This window comes from Sinocyclocheilus grahami, unplaced genomic scaffold (assembly GCF_001515645.1).
Source record: "Sinocyclocheilus grahami isolate Dianchi unplaced genomic scaffold, SAMN03320097.WGS_v1.1 scaffold421.1, whole genome shotgun sequence".
In the NCBI taxonomy this organism is placed as follows: Eukaryota; Metazoa; Chordata; class Actinopteri; order Cypriniformes; family Cyprinidae; genus Sinocyclocheilus; species Sinocyclocheilus grahami.
This window is the reverse complement of record NW_015505600.1, coordinates 719025-739763: the sequence shown is the minus strand read 5'-3', so window position 1 is coordinate 739763 and position 20739 is coordinate 719025. Positions and strand designations below refer to the sequence as shown.

The 20739-nt window shown below is 39.1% G+C and overlaps 2 protein-coding genes and 1 pseudogene across 2 annotated transcripts in view; 2 read left to right on the top strand and 1 right to left on the bottom strand.

Annotated features, from left to right (window-relative positions):
- The window catches only part of LOC107551339 (calcium uptake protein 1, mitochondrial), a gene marked incomplete at its 5' end in the record, with an annotated part of 74194 nt that extends 72574 nt beyond the window's left edge, over positions 1-1620 (top strand). The window contains one exon of the mRNA XM_016232914.1: positions 1386-1620. Within this exon, the coding sequence (XP_016088400.1) occupies positions 1386-1549 (164 nt within the window). The remainder of the gene's footprint in view (positions 1-1385) is intronic.
- Positions 1621-4371: 2751 nt separating this feature from the next.
- LOC107551338 (nucleolar and coiled-body phosphoprotein 1-like) lies at positions 4372-15435 on the bottom strand. The gene is given in 13 exon segments (XM_016232913.1): positions 4372-4530; positions 5304-5443; positions 6244-6864; positions 6867-7136; positions 7471-7962; positions 8491-8547; positions 8869-8995; positions 9172-9302; positions 11910-12027; positions 12122-12231; positions 14427-14584; positions 14709-14764; positions 15277-15435. Coding segments are annotated over 13 exon segments (2550 nt in total). The 5' UTR covers positions 15388-15435.
- Positions 15436-17561: 2126 nt separating this feature from the next.
- Positions 17562-18261, top strand: LOC107551351 (28S ribosomal protein S6, mitochondrial pseudogene; annotated as a pseudogene).
- Positions 18262-20739: the final 2478 nt, after the last annotated feature.

The following is a 20739-nucleotide window of genomic DNA, read 5'->3' as shown; positions in this document are numbered from 1 at the left end:
GTGAGAACTTTTTTATGATTGTGCCACCTAAGACTTTTTTTGGCAGTCGTAGTAGCCTTTTAAGATTTTGAACGTTTCACGACTTGAGTTCATTTGTTTTGATATTGAAATTGTAATCAGACAGCTGCTTCTTCTGTAATTGGGTGAGGTTTTGTGTGTGTGTTCTGTTTTTTTTATGGTGTTTTGTTTGATTCTGGGTTGTTTTTGGTCAATTTTGTTGTGTTTGGTTTGGTTTTGTGTTCTGGTGGCTTGTTACATAAACCCCCCCTTATTGTCAGTTGATTTGGTTCAAAATAAGTCAGACTAACTGAAATAAACCTGTCTTATTTGGTAAACTTGTTTTATGAAACAAGCCCCTTGTTTTGTTTTATGTTGTTTTGTATGATTCTGTGTTGTTTTTGTTCAGTTTTGTTGTGTTTGGTTTTGTTTTGTGTTCTGGGGCTTGTTACATAAAAAAAGTTTACCAAATAAGCCAGGTTTATTTCAGTTAATCTGACTTATTGTCAATTGATTTGGTTCAAAATAACTGAAATAAACCTGGCTTATTTGGTAAACTTTTTTTATGTAACAGGCCCCTTGTTTTGTTTTATGTTGTTTTGTATGATTCTGTGTTGTTTTCAGTTTTGTTGTGTTTGGTTTTGTTATACTGAATATACAGATAGTCTAAAGTCAGTCTTGACACATTCAGAATAAGAAAACAAATAAAAATATATTTTTTCATTTTGAATTGTCATGATAATAATAGTGGTCCACATTTTCAGTTATTTGTTTAGTCATGAATATAGGCAAATTTTATTCATTTAATTTAATTAATTTAAGCATCTTCAAACATTAAATATTTTCAGTCCGGTTCGGTTTCATTTCTCTTTTTTTTTTTCTTTCTTTTTTTTTCCCCGTGCATGGTGCCATTTATGCGACAAATGTTGTAAATGATTTGTACTGTATCATAATTATTTGAGTTTTCATTCATATTTTTGTGAACATTTGCCGTTTTAGTAACTAATTTTATTTTTATTTCAGTAGCTTTTTTAGTCTTTGTTTTTGTTAATGATAATAATAGTGGTCCACTCACAGTTATTAGTTTAGTCATGAATATAGGCAAGTTTTATTAATTAATTATTTTATTTATTTATTTGAATTATAACATGAAACATTTACAATCCGGGTCTTTTTTTTTTTTGCATGGTGCTATTTATGCGACAAATGTTGTAAAAATGTTGTATTTTGGGGTGTATTTTAACAAGTACAGTTACATGAGCACAGCACCAGACCTGCTGCATCAGTACTTTAAATTCTGCTGAGGGTTGATAAGCGTATGGCGTATGATAATTACCCATCATATTTCTCTCTCACACGTACTCTATTTAATTTGCTCTTCTTTTTAGGAAATGGGGAGCTGAGTAATAAGGAGTTTATCGCCATCATGAAACAGCGGCTGATGCGTGGGCTGGAGAAGCCCAAGGATATGGGTTTCACCCGGCTGGTGCGCGCCATGTGGAAGTGTGCCCAGGACACTGCCTGGGACTTTGCCATGCCGAAACAGCAGTAACGGCTGAGACGGCCGCCCGTCCGTTAATGTTACGCTCCATATGGAGTCTAATTAATCATTAAGGGATGAACAATTACCCATCATATTTCTCTCTCACACGTACTCTATTTAATTTGCTCTTCTTTTTAGGAAATGGGGAGCTGAGTAATAAGGAGTTTATCGCCATCATGAAACAGCGGCTGATGCGTGGGCTGGAGAAGCCCAAGGATATGGGTTTCACCCGGCTGGTGCGCGCCATGTGGAAGTGTGCCCAGGACACTGCCTGGGACTTTGCCATGCCGAAACAGCAGTAACGGCTGAGACGGCCGCCCGTCCGTTAATGTTAATTAATCATTAAGGGATGAACTCCTTTGGAAGGCACATCTGATAACGCATGCTACGATGACTACAGTTCATCCTCGGGCCCTTCTGTGCCCTCCTGCAACTCTACTCAACATCCAGGCAGAGCTCACTATCTTGTATTTATTTCTTGCAGTCGGCCAGTTTTGGAGTTGAATGCACAATTCTACATACACTAGTATGTGTCTGAAGCGTGTGAAAACAACAGCGAGAGGTCATCATCAAGTGCCATTGGTCTGAAATGAATGTTAGGACTTACTCAGATAATTCATATGATATTCAGCTTTGATTTTAAAACACTCACCATCACTTCTTCATCAAAAAGCTGCTTATTTTTCACTCCTGTTGTCAAGTGCGTCTCAAGTCTCCACTTCAGAACTGATTTATTAGCATCCAGCGACAACAAGCAATTTTCATGTAGTTGTAAGCTGCATTAATATTTTGAAAGGTGGGAGCTGGTTGCTGAAACCACGCCCACCTAGCTCGACGCCGTCACTCAAGTGGCCACACCCTTAATTATGCAGAACTTTAAGGCTTAATATAATTTAAATGGATGAGTTATAAAAAAATTTACTCCCCTCACAGTTGTCATGAAGGGCAAAATTAGCTATATAGACCAAAATCACCACAAAAAATTTTTTGTACCAGGCTGTAAACATTTTTCTGCTGTAAAGTTGGGCATTTTAACATGGGGAGTCTCTGGGACTGACTCCCTTTTGGAGCCAGCCTTTAGCGGCCAGTCGATGAATTGCAGTTTTAGTCACTTCCGTGTTGGTTTCACAAGAGCCCGGAAAGGTAGCCACTTGGATGCTGCAGATGTGTCTGCAGTCTCTCACAATTCATTCGTGAAGTGTTTAATGAAAAATTAAACCAATGTCCAAAAACAAAAAGTCAGCAAAACTTTACCTTTAAAATGTCAAGTCTTTGCTTCTCACTTGGAGCCATAAACACAGCCACTATGTTTTCATAAAAACTAGTCTGATGTTTAGGATTCAAATTAGACTGTACCAAGTTTTTAATGTAACTGACAAAGCAGAAAACACTACATGCAATCAAAACTTGGTGGGCGAGAAATTAGAGAACTGGTGAAACCATTCCATACGGTTTATGCAATCGGCAGCAGATCTAAGCAGGCTTCGGAGTACTTTTCATGAATTATTCGTCCCATTACCTTTTTGTTTGTCTGGAGAGAATACTATACTCCAACAGCATGAAAAGCAACACTTCACAATAAGGTTCAATTCATTAATGCATTTGGGTATCACAAACAATCAATAATAATGAGTGTATAAAAATGCCCTTAAAGTAGTTAAAAAGCACTAATTCATACATGAAATTGTAAAAAAAATCAAATAGGAGAAATTAACATTAAAAAGATTTGCAGGACTCCATTGATATTTCATACCTTGTGTTAACTTTTTTTATAAAATTGTGAATTTGTTCATACATGAAATTAAAACAGCTAACAGTAGAAATTAACATTAAAAAAAAAGTTGTTCGTTGTTTTTTCATGACACCCTAATATATTAACTGTTAACATACATAATCTTAATTGTATTGTCAAAGGAACCTTGTACATTTTGAAATGATCATCAGTATAGACACGGACCTCATCCCTTTTACCGCATCCTACCTTTGACAATCTTTTGAATGCTCAATTGTAAATACTCAAAACAGGCTTCATCTGAAAGAGGAGTTCAGCGAGTAAACCTGTAGACTGGTTAACTTGTTACTCCTGGCATATTGTTTCATAAGATTTCATAAATATGGATTAAACTTGTTTGGTCAAAAACAGACAAACAGTTGAGTTTCAGTCCAAGTTTTAATTACGGTTACAAGACTGATCATAAAGGACACCAAATTACAAAATCCTGCGTAACATGAAGCCATAAAAGATTAAAACTAAAACCGAATGAGGATGATTCATGTGCTATTTTAAGGGTGGTCTTCCAGTGTCTGTCAAACAGAAGTGGGCGGAGTCATTAACTACACCGCTTCTTCAAATCAGACAGACCACCAGGCTCAAGATGCATGGATAGGCTCATAAAATGTTAACGCAACCATTACAATGACATTTCTTTGACGTATAAGAATAATAAAAAAGAAAATCACTCCGTCATTTCTAGTATATTAACAATTACCTGTTAGAACAGATGCCCATAATTTGTCATGCCAACTTTAAGAAACATTTTACAGTGAAGCCAAAAACATTTTACATATAAGCTAATCAAAAGGCCTAAACACAATGAATTGGTGCCACCATGTGGTCACCGTGTCTAACTGCTTGAAAGATTGAGTAAATAAAAAAAACATACGCCATACACCTCAACCCCCTCGATTCGTGCTTTCTTCAGTCAATGCCGGCCCATGTCAGGAACAGAGGCTAGACAGGTCAAAACAGTGCTTGCTAGAGCTGATGTAGCGACAAATGGGACAGACAGACAGACATGGAGAGTTCAGAGGTTCTTAATTTGAGATTGATCTCAGTCACTGTCAAACTTAATGGAGTTCACCGAGGTGGAGATTGCGCCGCCTCTATAACTGCCACGCTTCTTCTTGGTCTTCTCATGCCGGAAAGATTTGCCCTTAGTAAATTTAAGCACGCTGTTGGCCTTCTGGCCCCAGTCACCGTTGGCTCCCATCTAGAAGTAAGAAGAGTCGAACGAATTAAAGCACTATACGTGCACAAAAACTCCTTACAGTAAACGTTGACCTAGTATGCATTAGGGGTTGAACGACTTCTGATTTTTTGAAGTCGACTTTTATGTGATGAAAGTCGCTGATGACGTCATTAATGAACAAATAAGTCTGGAGCTGTGATAAACAGCTTGTGCACAGCTATGGTATATGACACAGCGCTGCCCACATGGCTGTTGTTCCTATAACAGCTTTTTTATCAGTTCTTGTGTCTTTGGGTCGTTATATTTCTCACAGATTTCTGCTCATTCTAAATCGGATACTTTTTATGTTGTACTGTTCTCTGAGGTCCATTTATAATGCTATCAACATTTTTACATAGAAATTAGCTTCTTGTAAAAAATTTTTTTTTTTTTTTTGTTACTTTTGAGGCGTCAGTTTTTACTGAGACTTTCAATGGAGGGACACAGCAATCACTCGGATTTCATTAAACATTGTAATTTGTGTTTCGAAAAATAAACTAATATCTTGGGGTTGGAACAACATGGCGAGTAAATGATAATTTTCATTTTCGGTGAACTATCCCTTTAACACTTAAAGGATGTAAAGCACCAGTGCTGCTTGTATCAAAAGCAAGATTCACTGGATCAACAAATACTAACATATCGACTTCAGTGTTACTTCCAGGTCAGGTCTTGCCAGGAACCAGAACCGCCCACCTCCAGATTCCCAATTTGACCCCTGGGTGTGTTTGAATATGCACTGTACAAGAGCCAACATCAACACAAGCATGCTCACAATCACAGCCCTTTACCTTCTGTTTGGTTCTGGGAAAAGTCTGAGGTGTGGATGTGGCGATTTTTGTATTCTTGGGTGTTGTCGTTTCTTCCTCTTTGCCCTTTTTTTTGCTCTTTGTGCCTGCGATCAGAGGAGAGAAGCGAAAAACCAAATGGGAGTGGTTTACAATGGTGCTGAAGGCTAAAGGCTTTAGAAGATGATAAATATCAACAGTTTAACACTGATGTGGAGGCATCAGATGGAACAAATGCCTTCTCTTCCAAGCTAATCTGAGTGTGTTGACTTGACCTGCCACAAGCAATATGACATTTGTTTGAATGGGTGGCTTTTATGGCTCCATTCCAAACTGAGCGTCCTACATAGGCAGCGATTCAAGTCATCACAGGTGTGCTACCAATTTTTATCCAAGACGTCAGATAAAACCATAAGAACCTGGAGTGCAAATAACTCAATACCAAAGTAGTATTTATAAAACTGACCATAATATTTGCACGTGACGTCTCACACATAAAAGTCATGTTTTTTTACAATAACATGACAAGTTAAACTTAAGTCTCAAGACTGCGCTGCCCTTTATCAAGCATAAAGCGCTGAGTGGTGCTTTACCATCACAGGCGAAATTTGACAGGTTTGATTTTAAGCGTTTACGTAACACATTCAAAGTAATAAAAACTCTCACACATAAAAGTCATGTTTTTTTACAATAACATGACAAGTTAAACTTAAGTCTCAAGACTGCACTGCCCTTTATCAAGCATAAAGCGCTGAGTGGTGCTTTACCATCTCTTGGAGCATCACAGGCGAAATTTGACAGGTTTGATTTTAAGCGTTTACGTAACACATTCAAAGTAATAAAAATGGGCTTGTGAACCAGTAACACAAAACACCTTGCTATCAGATATATTGAGTCCTGCAAATACCGTTTGTTGTGGCGGGAGTCTTGGCCGTCGTTTCCTCTTCCTCCGATGAAGAGTCCTCAGACGAGCTGCTGTCTGCTTTGGCCTTAGCAGCCTGTGCTTTTGTAGCAGGTGGCGTTTTCGCAGCTGGTGTTTTAGGCGACTCTTCTTCATCAGAACCGCTGTCACTCGAGGATGAAGACTCTGCTGTCTTTTTAGCCGGCGTTTTTGCTGCAGAGGTGGGGGTTTTTGTTGTAGCAGCCTTTCCGTTGGTGACTGCAGGCTTGGCGGGAGTCTTCTTAGCCTCGGTCTCAGAGTCTGAGCTGTCAGATTCAGAGCTACTGCTCTTGGCTTTCTTCGCACTAACTGGAGTCACGGCCGGCTTAGCTGCTGCTGCTGCTTTGGGCGTCTTCACAGTCTTCACCTTCTTCTCGTCTTCACTGGAGCTGTCCGAATCACTGCTGCTGGACTCAGCTGCTGGAGCAGGTGGTTTGGAGGCAGGGGCAGGGCTCTTAGTAGTAGCAGCCGCTGCTGGTTTAGCTTTCTTTGCAGCTGGAGTCTCGTCTTCAGAGTCAGAGCTGTCGGTTTCAGAGTCAGAACTGCTATCGGCTGGTTTAGCTGCAACTGCAGGTTTAGCTGGGGTGCCGGTTTGGATACTGGTCTGCTGGCAGGTTTCTTTTGAGGTTCTTCATCTGAAGAGCTGTCCGAGTCAGAGCTGGATTCAGCATTGGCTGGGGCAGGTTTTGCTGGGGTAGCAGGTTTGGATACCGGTCTGCTGGCAGGTTTCTTTTGAGGTTCTTCATCTGAAGAGCTGTCCGAGTCAGAGCTGGATTCAGCGGGCTTGGCTGCAGGTTTAGGAGTGCTCGAAGGCTTGGACTTTGCTGCTGGTTTGGCAGGTGCCTCATCCTCAGAGCTGTCTGAATCGGTGCGAGATAAAATAGATCTATAAGCTAATACAATCTTGATAAACAGCAACCAAATTTCTCTAGAACTCTGAATTCACTCAATATTTCTAAATGTAAATGACTAGGGCTACCAAGCTCCAAAAAAGAAAGCTTAGGGCTTCAGAAAAATTGGGCCTGGAAGTTGTAGAAACTTCTTTGTATGGAAAAAGAGCATCATGAACATTCTTCAAAACATCTCTATTTGTGTTCCATATATGCCAATAATACATGCTGCAAATGACATGAAGGCAAGTAAATAATGATTAAATGCAAACGCTGTATCTTTATGGATGTGATGACAACCGACCTGAACTTGAGGAATCGTCTTTCTTAGCAGGGGTTGTCTTTGGAGGAGCAGCTTTAGCAGGAGCAGCCTTGGCTGGGGTTGGTTTTGTGGCCGGTTTGTCTTCCTCCGACTCGGAGCTAGATGATGACGATTCTCTTGCAGCGGGCTTGACTTTAGCTGGCGTTTTCTTGGCTGGCGCAGGTTTAACAGGGACAACTTTAGCTGCCGGTTTCTTGGCCGCCTCCTCCTCATCGTCAGAGTCTTCTGAGCTCGAAGATGAAGACTTGTCTGCAGCCGGGGTGACTTTAGCAGGTGTGGTTTTAGCTTGAGCAACTTTTGCAGGTGTAGATTTAGCAGATGCAGCTTTTGCCGGTGTGACTTTGACAGCTGGCTTTGCTGCTTCATCCTCTGAGCTTGAAGAATCTGAACTCGAAGAGTCCTTTTTCTGAGCAGGAGCGACCTTTTTAGGTGCTTTCTTAGCTGGGGCTGCTTTAGCCGGAGCAGCTTTGGCAGCTGGTTTAAAAAAAGCATAATGAATACGAGTAACTGTAAGATTGATTATTGTAGCAAAAAACAGAGCAAATAGTTTTCTCTGTAAAGGGTTCTTAACTAAAATATTAAACTTTAAATTAGCTGAAAGTTAACATTTCAACTATGTTTTTCTTAAGGATACGTCTATCTTGGGGCCAGACATGCAAATTAATCAGTGCTATATCTTTGTATAATACATAATCTTTTATCTTATTTTGTGCCGAAATTTTGCTTTTTTTGTACTATGCTTAAATACAGTTATTCATAAAATGATTGTATTACAAATATAACTTACAGCTGATTGAAAAAAAAAAACATGTAAAATTGAATTCTATATTAATGCACCATGCTGCTTCACATCATTGAAGGTCTGTAAAAATCTATGGATAAATGTTTACTTTGATTATTATTGCAACCATTATAACACCCCTTAACTAAACACCACTGCAATGCACAGCTTCTCATGGCTTATTGCTGTAGTAACTCATACAGGACACTTCAAACTCTTACCAGGGGCTTTGGCTGGAGCGGTCAGTGTTCCAGGGGGCGGGACGGCATTGAATTGTCCTGTAAATAGAGATGCTCTTCAGTTTCATGTTTGTCTCCTCTTTTTCAGAAACTCACTTTTGTCCTCTCACTTTTAAGATTTCTTAACATGTTCAAATGAGGCATGCTTAGGACTCATTCATGGCCCAAAAAAGCAGGTTAATTGTTGAGATCACTTGATCCAGTAAATAAAGCGTAATGACGCACCCATGGTGATAGTTTTCAGTATAAAGTCCAAGATCACTGTAATACTGGTTGTTTGCGAACACTGATATATGCCAGCAAATCCCATTTCTTAATGCACCTTTAAGATCGACCGATGTGAAAGAAAAGTAGTAATACCAGTCTTGGGTTTCTTAGTAGGAGGTGCATCTTCCTCATCGGAGGATGACTCCTCACTGCTGGAGTCTGCAGGGGCCGCGGGTTTAGCTGGAGGGGTCTTCACCGGGACTGGTGTTTTTACTGCTGTCTGTGATCAAGTAAGAGGAACTAACTGTAAATTGTGAATACTAAGCAGGCAAACAAATAAATTTTTTTATTCTGAAAAAAATAAATAAAAATAACATAGGTTCTATTATGGTTACAATTTGCAATAGAATTCTAAAGCATGATTACGTGCGAGTTATAATATGTACGCTGAAGTACCTTAGCTGGAGCCTCGTCCTCGGATTCACTTGAGCTGTCCTCACTGCTGCTACTGTCCTGCTTCTTCTGAGCTGCAGACACTGGAGTGGACGCCGGTTTAGGGGTCCCTGCCACAGGCTTGGTCTTTGCTCCTGGAGACCACAGATCACCACTTTGAACATGTAACTTACTTTGAACATTTATACCTTAAAATATTAACTCTAGTGGTGTCGAAATTAATCGTTGCATCGATGCATGCGGACATGGACAATTCTGCATCGATGCAGTAATATACCATAATCGATTATAGCCTTCTGACGTCATTTGCATACGTGCATGTCACGCGAGTATTAAAAATGCACTCTATTTTAAAATCTGAGCTTGGTTTTTCCCCGCACATGGCACGTGTGCGCGCACTAGAGAGAATTGCCGCAGGCTTCATTGCACAGAATGTGTGCTGTGAGTTAGGGTTGGGTGTCGTTTGAATTTTAGCAATTCCGATTCCGCTTATCGATTCCCAGTTTAGATTCCAATGTGATTAAATAATGATGTCAAACATTTATCCTGTCTCTCTTTTTTGCAAACCATTTAGTTGCAGCTGAATACCATGAACAAAAAACAACAGGCTACATAAAAACTGGACTCTTTAAGAGCTGTTTGTGAGCAAAATAGAACTGCATGATTCTGGATAAATTTAGGTTTTTTTTCCCCCCAATGGAAGTTGTGGTTTAACTCTAGTGGTGTCGAAATTAATCGTTGCATCGATGCATGCGGACATGGACAATTCTGCATCGATGCAGTAATATACCATAATCGATTATAGCCTTCTGACGTCATTTGCATACGTGCATGTCACGCGAGTATTAAAAATGCACTCTATTTTAAAATCTGAGCTTGGTTTTTCCCCGCACATGGCACGTGTGCGCGCACTAGAGAGAATTGCCGCAGGCTTCATTGCACAGAATGTGTGCTGTGAGTTAGGGTTGGGTGTCGTTTGAATTTTAGCAATTCCGATTCCGCTTATCGATTCCCAGTTTAGATTCCAATGTGATTAAATAATGATGTCAAACATTTATCCTGTCTCTCTTTTTTGCAAACCATTTAGTTGCAGCTGAATACCATGAACAAAAAACAACAGGCTACATAAAAACTGGACTCTTTAAGAGCTGTTTGTGCGCAAAATAGAACTGCATGATTCTGGATAAATTTAGTTTTTTTTTCCCCCCCAATGGAAGTTGTGGTTCTCTAATGATTCTGAAGAAAAAAAACATTAGACAACTAAACAAAATCGCATGTAATTTATGAATGAATGATTAAATGACTCACTCAAGATGTACTTGTTCCATTACTGGATGAATCAGCGTTCTTGAACGAATCTCTTTTATGATTCAAAGACAAATACATTTTAACAGCCCCTTTTCGCCACCTACTGGCGTAACATTGACTACGTTCCAATTATCGTACGATCTAATTATTAACCTTATTCTAAATAAGCCAATATTATGATTATGGTGTGTACATGAGTTGCTTTTAGAATATTCCTTTCATGTTCTCGTTTTACATGTTATAGTACATAGTTCGATTAATGGCGCACGTCATTACGTCCCATTTGACGTCCCCTCCGGAATTTCACATATAAACATAATTCTTCTTCGTGATGATGCCATGTACAGTTTTGGGTGTTGCATTTTTAATTTTATGAAAGCTTCAATGCAGTTAATTATTTGTACGTGCATACAGACGACGGAGGTGTTGAAGCTCTTTTATTTGCCGTCAAACGGTTGAGTACTGCCGTGTGTGTATCCTGCCGCAAAATGTGGCGAAAAGTCCTACACAACGGTAATAATGTGATTAAGGTGTTTACATGTCTATTCTGCACTTCAGTAATGCGACTAAAATAGACATACTCCACATGTCTTAATTCGATTTCGGTTTACTTCGAATATGACTTTAGCCGGATTAAGGTAATCAAAAATCTCTGTTTACATGGTAGATTCTTAAAGGGATAGTTCACTCAAAATGCACGCACGGAATCCAGATATAATTTTTTATTTTTTTTTACTAGTGGGTGCAGGACACTATTGCTCATTTATGTAAGCGAGTATAGCAAAATAAACTAAACTGTGATAAATTATACCCCAAAATTCTTCATACTACCAGTAAAACTGATACAAATTTGGGACCAAAAATTATTCAGACCGAGTTTGGGAAAAAAAAATTGAAGTTGAGGTTTGCATGAAGCTGGGTGACAGCATGCCCAGGAGACTACAGGCTAAGGGCTGCCCGACAAAGTATTGATAGTTGTGTAAATACTGTCATACTAACAGCTGTCTGAATAATTTTTGGTTGATTGTAATCTATTACATACCTTTCTATCAAAGTTATCTAACATTATCAAGCTGAATTTGTTCTGACACAGTTTGACTCAATTCTTGTTATATGTTACCATCTTCTAAACTATAGCGAATAATCTGTGATAATGTGAGAAATGTTGAAGGTGTCTGAATAAATTTTGGTTTAACTATCTATTTGATAAATGAAGTCAACCAACTAACATTATACATACTCTTTGTTTTTGTAAAATATATAAAATATTGGTATCGGTACTCGGTACCGGCAAGTACCAAAAATAAAAGTATCGGTATCGAAAAGTGGTATCGGTGCATCCCTACTTGTAACACAGAAATAATGATACTGTGTGGCTGAAAAGACTGTGAAGCCGTTTCATTCATGACAGACAGCTGCTCTCTTCAGCTCACCTGTTGCTGGAGTTTTGGCCGGCTCCTCCTCAGAGTCTGACTCCTCACTGCTGGAACTGGCGTCTTTCTTCCTGGCTGCTGCTGCAGGCTGAACAGCAGGTTTCACAGCTGCAGGCTTCTGTGCACCAAACAAACAAGACCCAGATTCAGAAGAGGCATCCTAGCAGAGTCATACCACACAAGCTCACATAAACAGCATGCAGCTTCCTGACCTTTGCTGCCGTTTTAGCCTGAGCTTCTTCTTCCGAGTCGCTGGAGTCTTCAGAGCTACTGCTCTTTTTAGCAGCTACAGCTGCTGGCTTCTTTGGAGCAGGAGCTTTCGCTGTCAAATACCAAGTCATTCATATCAAAGTTAAATACTTAATGGAGTGTTTAAACATACACTACTGCACAAAATTTGAGGTCAGTAAGATTTTTTTTAAAGAAATTAATACTTCTATTCAGGAAGGATGTGTTTAAAAGAACATTAAGACATGTTTCTTGAGCACCACATCTGCATATTAAAATTATTTCTGAAGGGTCATGTGACACTGAAAACTGGAGTAATGATGCTGAATATTCAGCTGTGCCATGACAGGAACAAACTACATTTTAAAGGGGTCATATGATGCGATTTCAAGTTTTCCTTTCTCTTTGGAGTGTTACAAGCTGATTGTGCATAGATAAGATCCCTGAAGTTGCAAAGACTAAAGTCTCAAAACCAAAGAGATATTCTTTATCAAAGTTAAGACTCTGCCACGCCCCCCTAAAACGGCTCGTTCTAACACGCCCCCACATGTCTACCTCACTATGTGGAAATATTTGCATAATGCTGCCCAAATGTACATGCAAAGAAAGGTGTGGTTTCAGTAACCGCAGTTAAGTGTTTTAGCTGCATTTAGGAATCTTTAAGATCACTTAGAACAGCAATGGGGAAGTCGTGGCCTAATGGTTAGAGAGTCGGACTCATAACCCAAAGGTGGAAGTTGAAATATTTCAACGCACCCAAAACTCAAATCTGATAAGAGAATGCCTTCAAAACTCTGTAATAAAGTCTATATTATAGGCATTTAAAAGGTATTTTAGTTTAAAAAACCTGTAATATTGAGTTAAATTAATATTATAAACACAAACCAACATATTCGTACCTGTGAAAGGTTATCCAGTTTCTTCAGGAATTTAAATTTAGGCAGTTATTACAACCAAATGCTACGCAATGCTGTTGCATCTTGAAACTTGTTTATTGTTGTGATGATAAACCGTTCCAAGATGGCGAATGTGTATCTCGTATCAGGAGCGGTCGAATGTGGCATCTATACATATCCATGGCACAGCCTGTGTAGTTTGAGTCCCGAACGAAAGACTCAAATGACTCGGTTCTTTTGTGAATCAAAACATACAGCATTCAACTGTATTTATGACAACGTCTAGTTAAACTAAATTTGCTTAAAGGGGTCATATGATGCGATTTCAAGTTTTCCTTTCTCTTTGGAGTGTTACAAGCTGATTGTGCATAGATAAGATCCCTGAAGTTGCAAAGACTAAAGTCTCAAAACCAAAGAGATATTCTTTATCAAAGTTAAGACTCTGCCACGCCCCCCTAAAACGGCTCGTTCTAACACGCCCCCACATGTCTACCTCACTATGTGGAAATATTTGCATAATGCTGCCCAAATGTACATGCAAAGAAAGGTGTGGTTTCAGTAACCGCAGTTAAGTGTTTAACTGGCCTAATGGTTAGAGAGTCGGACTCATAACCCAAAGGTTGCGAGTTCGAGTCTCAGGTCCGGCAGGGATTGTAGGTGGGGGGAGTGAATGTACAGCGCTCTCTCCCACCTTCAATACCACGACTGATGTGCCCTTGAGCAAGGCACCGAACCCCCAACTGCTCCCCGGGCGCCGCAGCATAAATGGCTGCCCACTGCTCCGGGTGTGTGTTCACTGCTGTGTGTGTGCACTTTGGATGGGTAAATGCAGAGCACTAATTCCGAGTATGGGTCACCATACTTGGCCACACGTCACTTCACTCACTTCAATGCATTTGAGGGACTTTGTTGAAAACGAAGCGTTTGAGAGAGGCGGGGCATAGAGGACCTACAATAATGTGCAGTATTTGAAAAATAATGTGTTTTTTGAACATTAAAGCATGTCAACATATTCTGTTACACCAAATAATGATCTTTAAAAAAAGCATCATATGACCTCTTTAAAATATATAAAAAGAAAAACTTATTTTAAATTGTAATAATATTTAGTTACACTTTATTTTAAAGGTGTCCCTGTTAGTGTAATTATATATTCAAGTACCGCGGAATATTAACTACATGTACTTACTACATGGTTAGGGTTTGTCTTAGTGCTACTTGCATGTAATTATGCATACTTTATTGTTATTATAATAACAGTACATGTAAGATGTGGAACAAGGACACCTTAAAATAAAGCGTTACCTAATAGTTTGCAACAATACTGATTTTGTATTTTTGATCAAGTAAATACAGCCTCGGTGAGCTGAGCATAAGAGAAACAGCTCTGTACCTTGTACGGCTTTCTTGGCAGGTGCTGCAGCTTCCTCTTCACTGCTGGAGTCCTCACTACTTGAACTCACCGCATCTTTCTTTGCTTTCTTGGCCGATGGGCCGTTGACCGCCGCAGGGCCACTGGTGACCGCTTTGCGCTTTTTGGTTTCTGGGGACCTTGAGCGGGCAAATCGTAGTAAGCACAAGCCAACAGTGGAAATGACAGCCAAACTACAGGTATATGACCAAGAGTGACCTACAGCTGCCATTCAAACAATTACAAGACACAGCTTGTACATACTTCACCCAAAAATTGAAGATGTCCAGGAGACTGTCCTCATTTTGGTCTTGAGGTTTCTAATGAGATGAAACAGACACAATTGTAAATCACATATATAGAGAAAGAGAGAGAGAGAGAGAGAGAGAGAGAGTTTACATGAGGTAAAATCAAATCAAAAAGCTAAGACTTCTGTGGCTACACAACACGTGTGTGAATCATTAACTTAGGTTATTTGGACATTTTTGATGTCTTGTTGACTTTGTTCTCCCTTCGCATTTTCTTGTTTCTCAACTTTTGTTGTATAATTGTATAATTCTTAATATAAAGACAACAGACCCGCACTAATGCTGTTGAAAAGCCAAACTTAAAAGAATCATGATGAATAATTCATTAGAAAATGTGTGAGGAAAAACTAAGCTGTAAGGACACGGGTCAAAATGATACAAAGCCCGGCCGGAATTAAGCGTATTTAAACACATGCTACACAGCAGCTCATAAACACGTGTCCCCGCGCGCCGATAGACTCGTTACAGCTCTACTGCTCCCGCGCACGCGAGGGGTTATAGTAAACACGTAAAAGGGCTCTTACCACTTTAGCCTGCTTTAAGAACTCTTTCGCGGCTTTGGCGAACTTATTTCCCACGAGAAACGAGTACACATGCTGGTAGAGATCGCTGGGGACCGTGCCGCCCTGCGCCATCTTCGTTCGCTCGTGTGGAGGAGGAGGAGCGCGATTGGCTATTTCACCGTCACGTGGCGTCGCTGGAAATGGCGCACAGTAAGTGCGTCACACTACGTACACGAGCGCATTACGCAGTAATAAATATTAATATTGTTTATTTGCGGTCTGTTTGGTAAGTACAGAGATTAATGTTATTAAACCCACTATATATATATATATATTTATTATGCTGTAATTTACCTTAATTTGTTTCCAATTGCAACAAATAGTTGAAAATCAATTTTTTATTAATTTTTTTAAATATATGGAGCAGTTTACTGAAACTTCGATTTCATATGGGTTTTTTTTAATGTTTTGTGTCATGTATTGTACATCAGGCTTTTATGGCCTTTATAGTGCAATAAGGAGCACACACCCAAGAAGGAAAAATCACCTCAATTTTATTTGGAGGCCCAAGCTGAACAAAAATATGCAATTTGGTGCAGAAGTTATTATTTATATGTGGGTCAATATCACTGTAGGGTGCCTTTTGGTGTCCTGTACATAAATAACTCATTTGCCATGATAACTTAACATAAAAATGACTATGAAAGGGTGTGTGTTATATTAGGCTAAGTTTTTATATTCATAACAAAACTTTCTGTGTTTTAGTTTTGTGTAAGAGGATGCGTGTTATTTTGCTATGTCCCATGCACTGCTCATTCCATTCGAATGATAGTAGAATATTGTCAAATCATAACATGTAAACATTTTGTTCTCCTATGAATATTTTGTTAAATTAGAGATTACTCAATTTGAGTGTATTGATCATTTGGTAATAAAACGATAGTTTTATTTAATAAAAAAGAAGAGTTTGTCCATGTCCCTTGAATGGTTGTCCACCCTGTCGTATTGGGGAATCCGCCGCTTTAAGAAAAGGCCATCCATTTTAGTGACAACAGGGCTGCGTTCAGCTCCGACAAAACGGTGCAAAACGTGTTTTAAACGGAAACGGTGGTGCGTTGAACGCGCTGTTCTGATGAGCAAGAGTTGCAGCTACGGCGGCTGAGAAGGCCATTCTTTGTGTTCTTTTGAAGAACTTTCGGAGCCTGATGAAATCGGTATAAATACGTGTTTAATACTGCAAAATACGCTCGATGGTACAGTCACTGCCCTTGCCGTCCAGAATAAAAGAGAACATCCCAATCCAGTGAAGGGATTTGTGCAAACTGTGCTTCCTAATTATTGTGATCCAACATGTGCCTCGCATTTCAGGTGAAGGATAACTCCGACAAAACGGTGCAAAACGTGTTTTAAACGGAAACGGTGGTGCGTTGAACGCGCTGTTCTGATGAAGCAAGAGTTGCAGCTATGGCGGCTGAGAAGGCCATTCTTTGTGTTCTGTTTGAAGAACTTACGGAGCCGGATGAAATCGGTATAAATACATGTTTAATACCGCAAAATACGCTCGATGGTACAGTCACTGCCCTTGCCCTCCAGAATAAAAGAGAACATCCCAATCGAGTGAAGGGGTTTGTGCAAACTGTGGTTCCTAATTATTGTGATCCAACATTTGCCTCGCATTTCAGGATGAAAAGACAAACAAGAAAAGTTTATGAAAGTGTCACTCCACAATACAATAGCAAAATATATAAATATGTATAGTATTTTTATGTTACATTAATCAGTGTCTAGCACACCTTCCTAAGGAAAGGATATGGACCAGAAGACATTGCAATTACTAAATGATATTTAGACAGACCCAGATCTATACTTGTGCCCTTATTATTTGTTTAGTTCAGTCTGTGGTGTGAAATGGTCGCTTTTTTATCAATTTAAAAAAACACTGTCAGGTCAAAGTGTCTGAATCATTTCGGTTATTTTGCCTTTAATGTAAATAAGCATGTGCAAACAATATACTTGCTCTTGTGAATTTATTTGGATGTTAATTATATATATATATATATATATATGATTTTTTTTTACTAGTGGGTGCAGGACACTATAGTTAATAGCTAAACTGATCAAAAATTTGGGACCAAAAATGATTCAGACACTTTGACCTGACAGTGTTTTTTTTAATTGATAAAAAAGCGACCATTTCACACCACAGACTGAACTAAACAAAGTATTGATAGTTGTGTAAATATTGTCATACCATCAGTTGTCTGAATCATTTTTGGTTGATTGTAATCCATTACATGCCTTTCTACTAAAGTGCTATGACATTATCAAGCTGATTTTGTTCTGGCACAGTCCTTGCCATATTTTATTACCATCTTCTAAACTATAGCGAATAAACGGTGATAATGTGAGGAATGTTGAAGGTGTCTGAATAAATGTTGTTTTGACTGTAAGTTGACGAAGGTCATCAGGAGGTATGCAGTGTAACACTCCCATGCTGTAGGTGGCGCACTGCATCAAACTCCCCGTGTGTCTCCACCACAGTATCTCCCTGATGAAGACACACATGCGCCTCTGTGACAGCTGTCCACTGACGGTCATTTACTCTTCCTGAGCTCGGTGGCCCCTCCGTGCAGACAGCGCCGGGAGATGCCGCGGTATGAGCTGTGTGTGATCCTGAAGGCGATGCAGAGGCCGGAGACCGCGGCGGTGCTGCGGCGCACGGTGGAGACGCTGCTCGAGCGCGGCGCACTGGTCAGGAGTCTGGAGAGCCTCGGCGAGCGCAGGCTGCCCTACAAGATCTCCAAACACGACTCTCGCCACACGCACGGCGGATACTTCTCCGTCGACTTCCACGCCTCGCCGAAGACCGTCAGCGAGCTGCTCGGTCACCTGGAGCGGGACATTGACGTGCTGCGCCCCACAGTTTTAAAGAAAGACCCCGAGCTGTCCCAGGCGCAGTGCTGTGGAGCACAAGCTGAGAGAGCGAAGAGTGCCACTTCCAGATAAACGTGAGAATCATTGAGTTTTCCTGATCTGTTTTTACTTTGAGGGTAACGTTAGGGATGATGCGTTTAGAGAGTAAAAAAGAAACTAAGATCAAACAATGGACGGAATGTTTTGAATGAAGTAGTGCTGTCAAACGATTAATCGCGATTAATCGCGTACGAACTAAATGTTTTTGTTCACATAATATATGTGACCATGGACAACCAAATCATGATGAATAAATAAGCTTTCCATTGATGTATGGTTTGTTAGGATCAGACAATATTTGGCTGAGAAACAACTATTTGAAAATCTGGAATCTGAGGGTGCAAAACAATCAAAATATTGAGAAAATCGTCTTTAAAGATGTCCAAATGAAGTTCTTAGCAATGCATATTACTAATCAATTATTACGTTTTGATGTATGTACAGTAGGAAATTTACTAAATATAGTCATGGAACATATAGGCAGAGGCGGACAAAGCACTCAACTCCATTACTTGAGTGAAAGTACAGATACTGTTCAGTTTTTCTTTTTTAATAAATCTGCAAAAATGTCAACAATTCTGTGTTTTTCTGTCAATATGGTGTGCTGTGTGTACATTAATGAGGGAAAAAAATAACTTAAATGATTTTAGCAAATGGCTGCAATATAACAGAGTGAAAAATTTAAGGGGGTCTGAATACTTTCTGTACCCACTGTATATAAATAAATAAATAAATATTTAACACCCCTACCCACCCCCACAAAAGCAGGAGGTAGTGATCTCACACCGCTCTGACAGTGTGTAGCCATTCAATTATGGGATTACAATTCTGCCACAATTCAGAAAATTGTGGCAAAACTCCACAAAACTCAGTTCGCGTACGTGCAAAACGCACTTTTGCGTGCTCAAAATATGATCTTTCGCGCAGAATTGTGGCAGAATTGTAATCCCATATTCAATCACATTTGAACAGAGTGGACAGTGAAATCCTGTAAATACAGTGATAAGGAAGAAACAAAATCAAACTTGCTTTAAAACCCAGCAACACAACTGTAACAAAACAGCAAGACTTATTTGACATCAAAACAAAAATATTAAAAATGCTGTCTAATCGTTCTCGCTGTACTTTGATGTCACACACAGAATGGTCTGCGCAGTGCTGCTTCAAGTCCAACACCTTTTGTGTTTTATTAGGAGATGCACAACAGTTCATCTGTGGCTTTATAGGTAATATTTTCACCTACACAATTGAGCAAAATCAGACAATATTGTGTCTAATATATACCACAATATTAACTTCTTATTATTGAATTGTTATAAATAAATATCACATTTGCAACTGGTCAGTGTTCAAAAAATGCTGGGAAATCTCTTCATGTAGCCCTACAAGAGTGATTACTGATAAACTGTCTGAAAAAAAAAAAAAGTCAAATTTTAGAGAAGAAAAAAATCACCCACTGACTTTCAAAGCTGCTACATAGTAACGACTTTCTACTTCGAGGACCTTGATAGAAATGTAGTGGAGTGAAAAGTACAATATTTGTCTTTCAAATGTAGTGAAGTTAAAGTCATAAGTTCCCAGAAAAAAATAATACTCAAGTAAAGTACAGATACTCAAAAAGTGTACTTAAGTACAATACTCAAGTAAATGTACTTAGTTACTGTCCGCCTCTGCATATAGGGCTGCACAATTAATCGAATTTCTAATTGCGATTACAATTATGGATGCCACAATTAAATAATCGTTCAAAGCGGCAATTAATTGTTCCGAGTCCACTTATGTTATTCTGCACGCTTAAGATATGTTTTTTTCTTTCTACATGTTATCTTAAAGGTTTTTCCCCATTATTTTATTTTTACCATTCATATTTTTACTTTTTTATCATTTAAAGAAGAAACCAATCCGATGTATAGTTGACATTTGAGGCTTAAGTTTTTTCAGTTAGTGTGTTTTCAGCTTGTTTAATTTCTTATAAAAATACGGCATGCAGTTGCATCAAACAATGGTATAAACATCATTCAATGTAAATTGTGATAATCGTAATCGCAATTACAATTTCAAGGGAATAATTGACAATTATGATTTTTGTCATAATCGTGCAGCCCTAATGGAACATGATCTTTACTTAATGTCCTAATGATTTTTGGCATAAAAGAAAAATCTATAATTTTGACCCATACAATGTATTTTTGGCTATTGCTACAAATATACCCCAGCGACTTAAAGGGATAGTTCACCCAAAAATGAAAATTTGATGTTTATCTGCTTACCCCCAGGGCATCCAAGATGTAGGTGACTTTGTTTCTTCAGTAGAACACAAATGATGATTTTTAACTTTAACCGTTGCAGTCTATCAGTCGTATAATGCATGGCAATGGTAACAAAATCTATGAGAGTAAAAAAACACACGCACAGACAAATCCAAATTAAACCCTGCGGCTCGTGACGACACATTGATGTCCTAAGACACGAAACGATCAGTTTGTGCCAGAAACCGAACAGTATTTATAA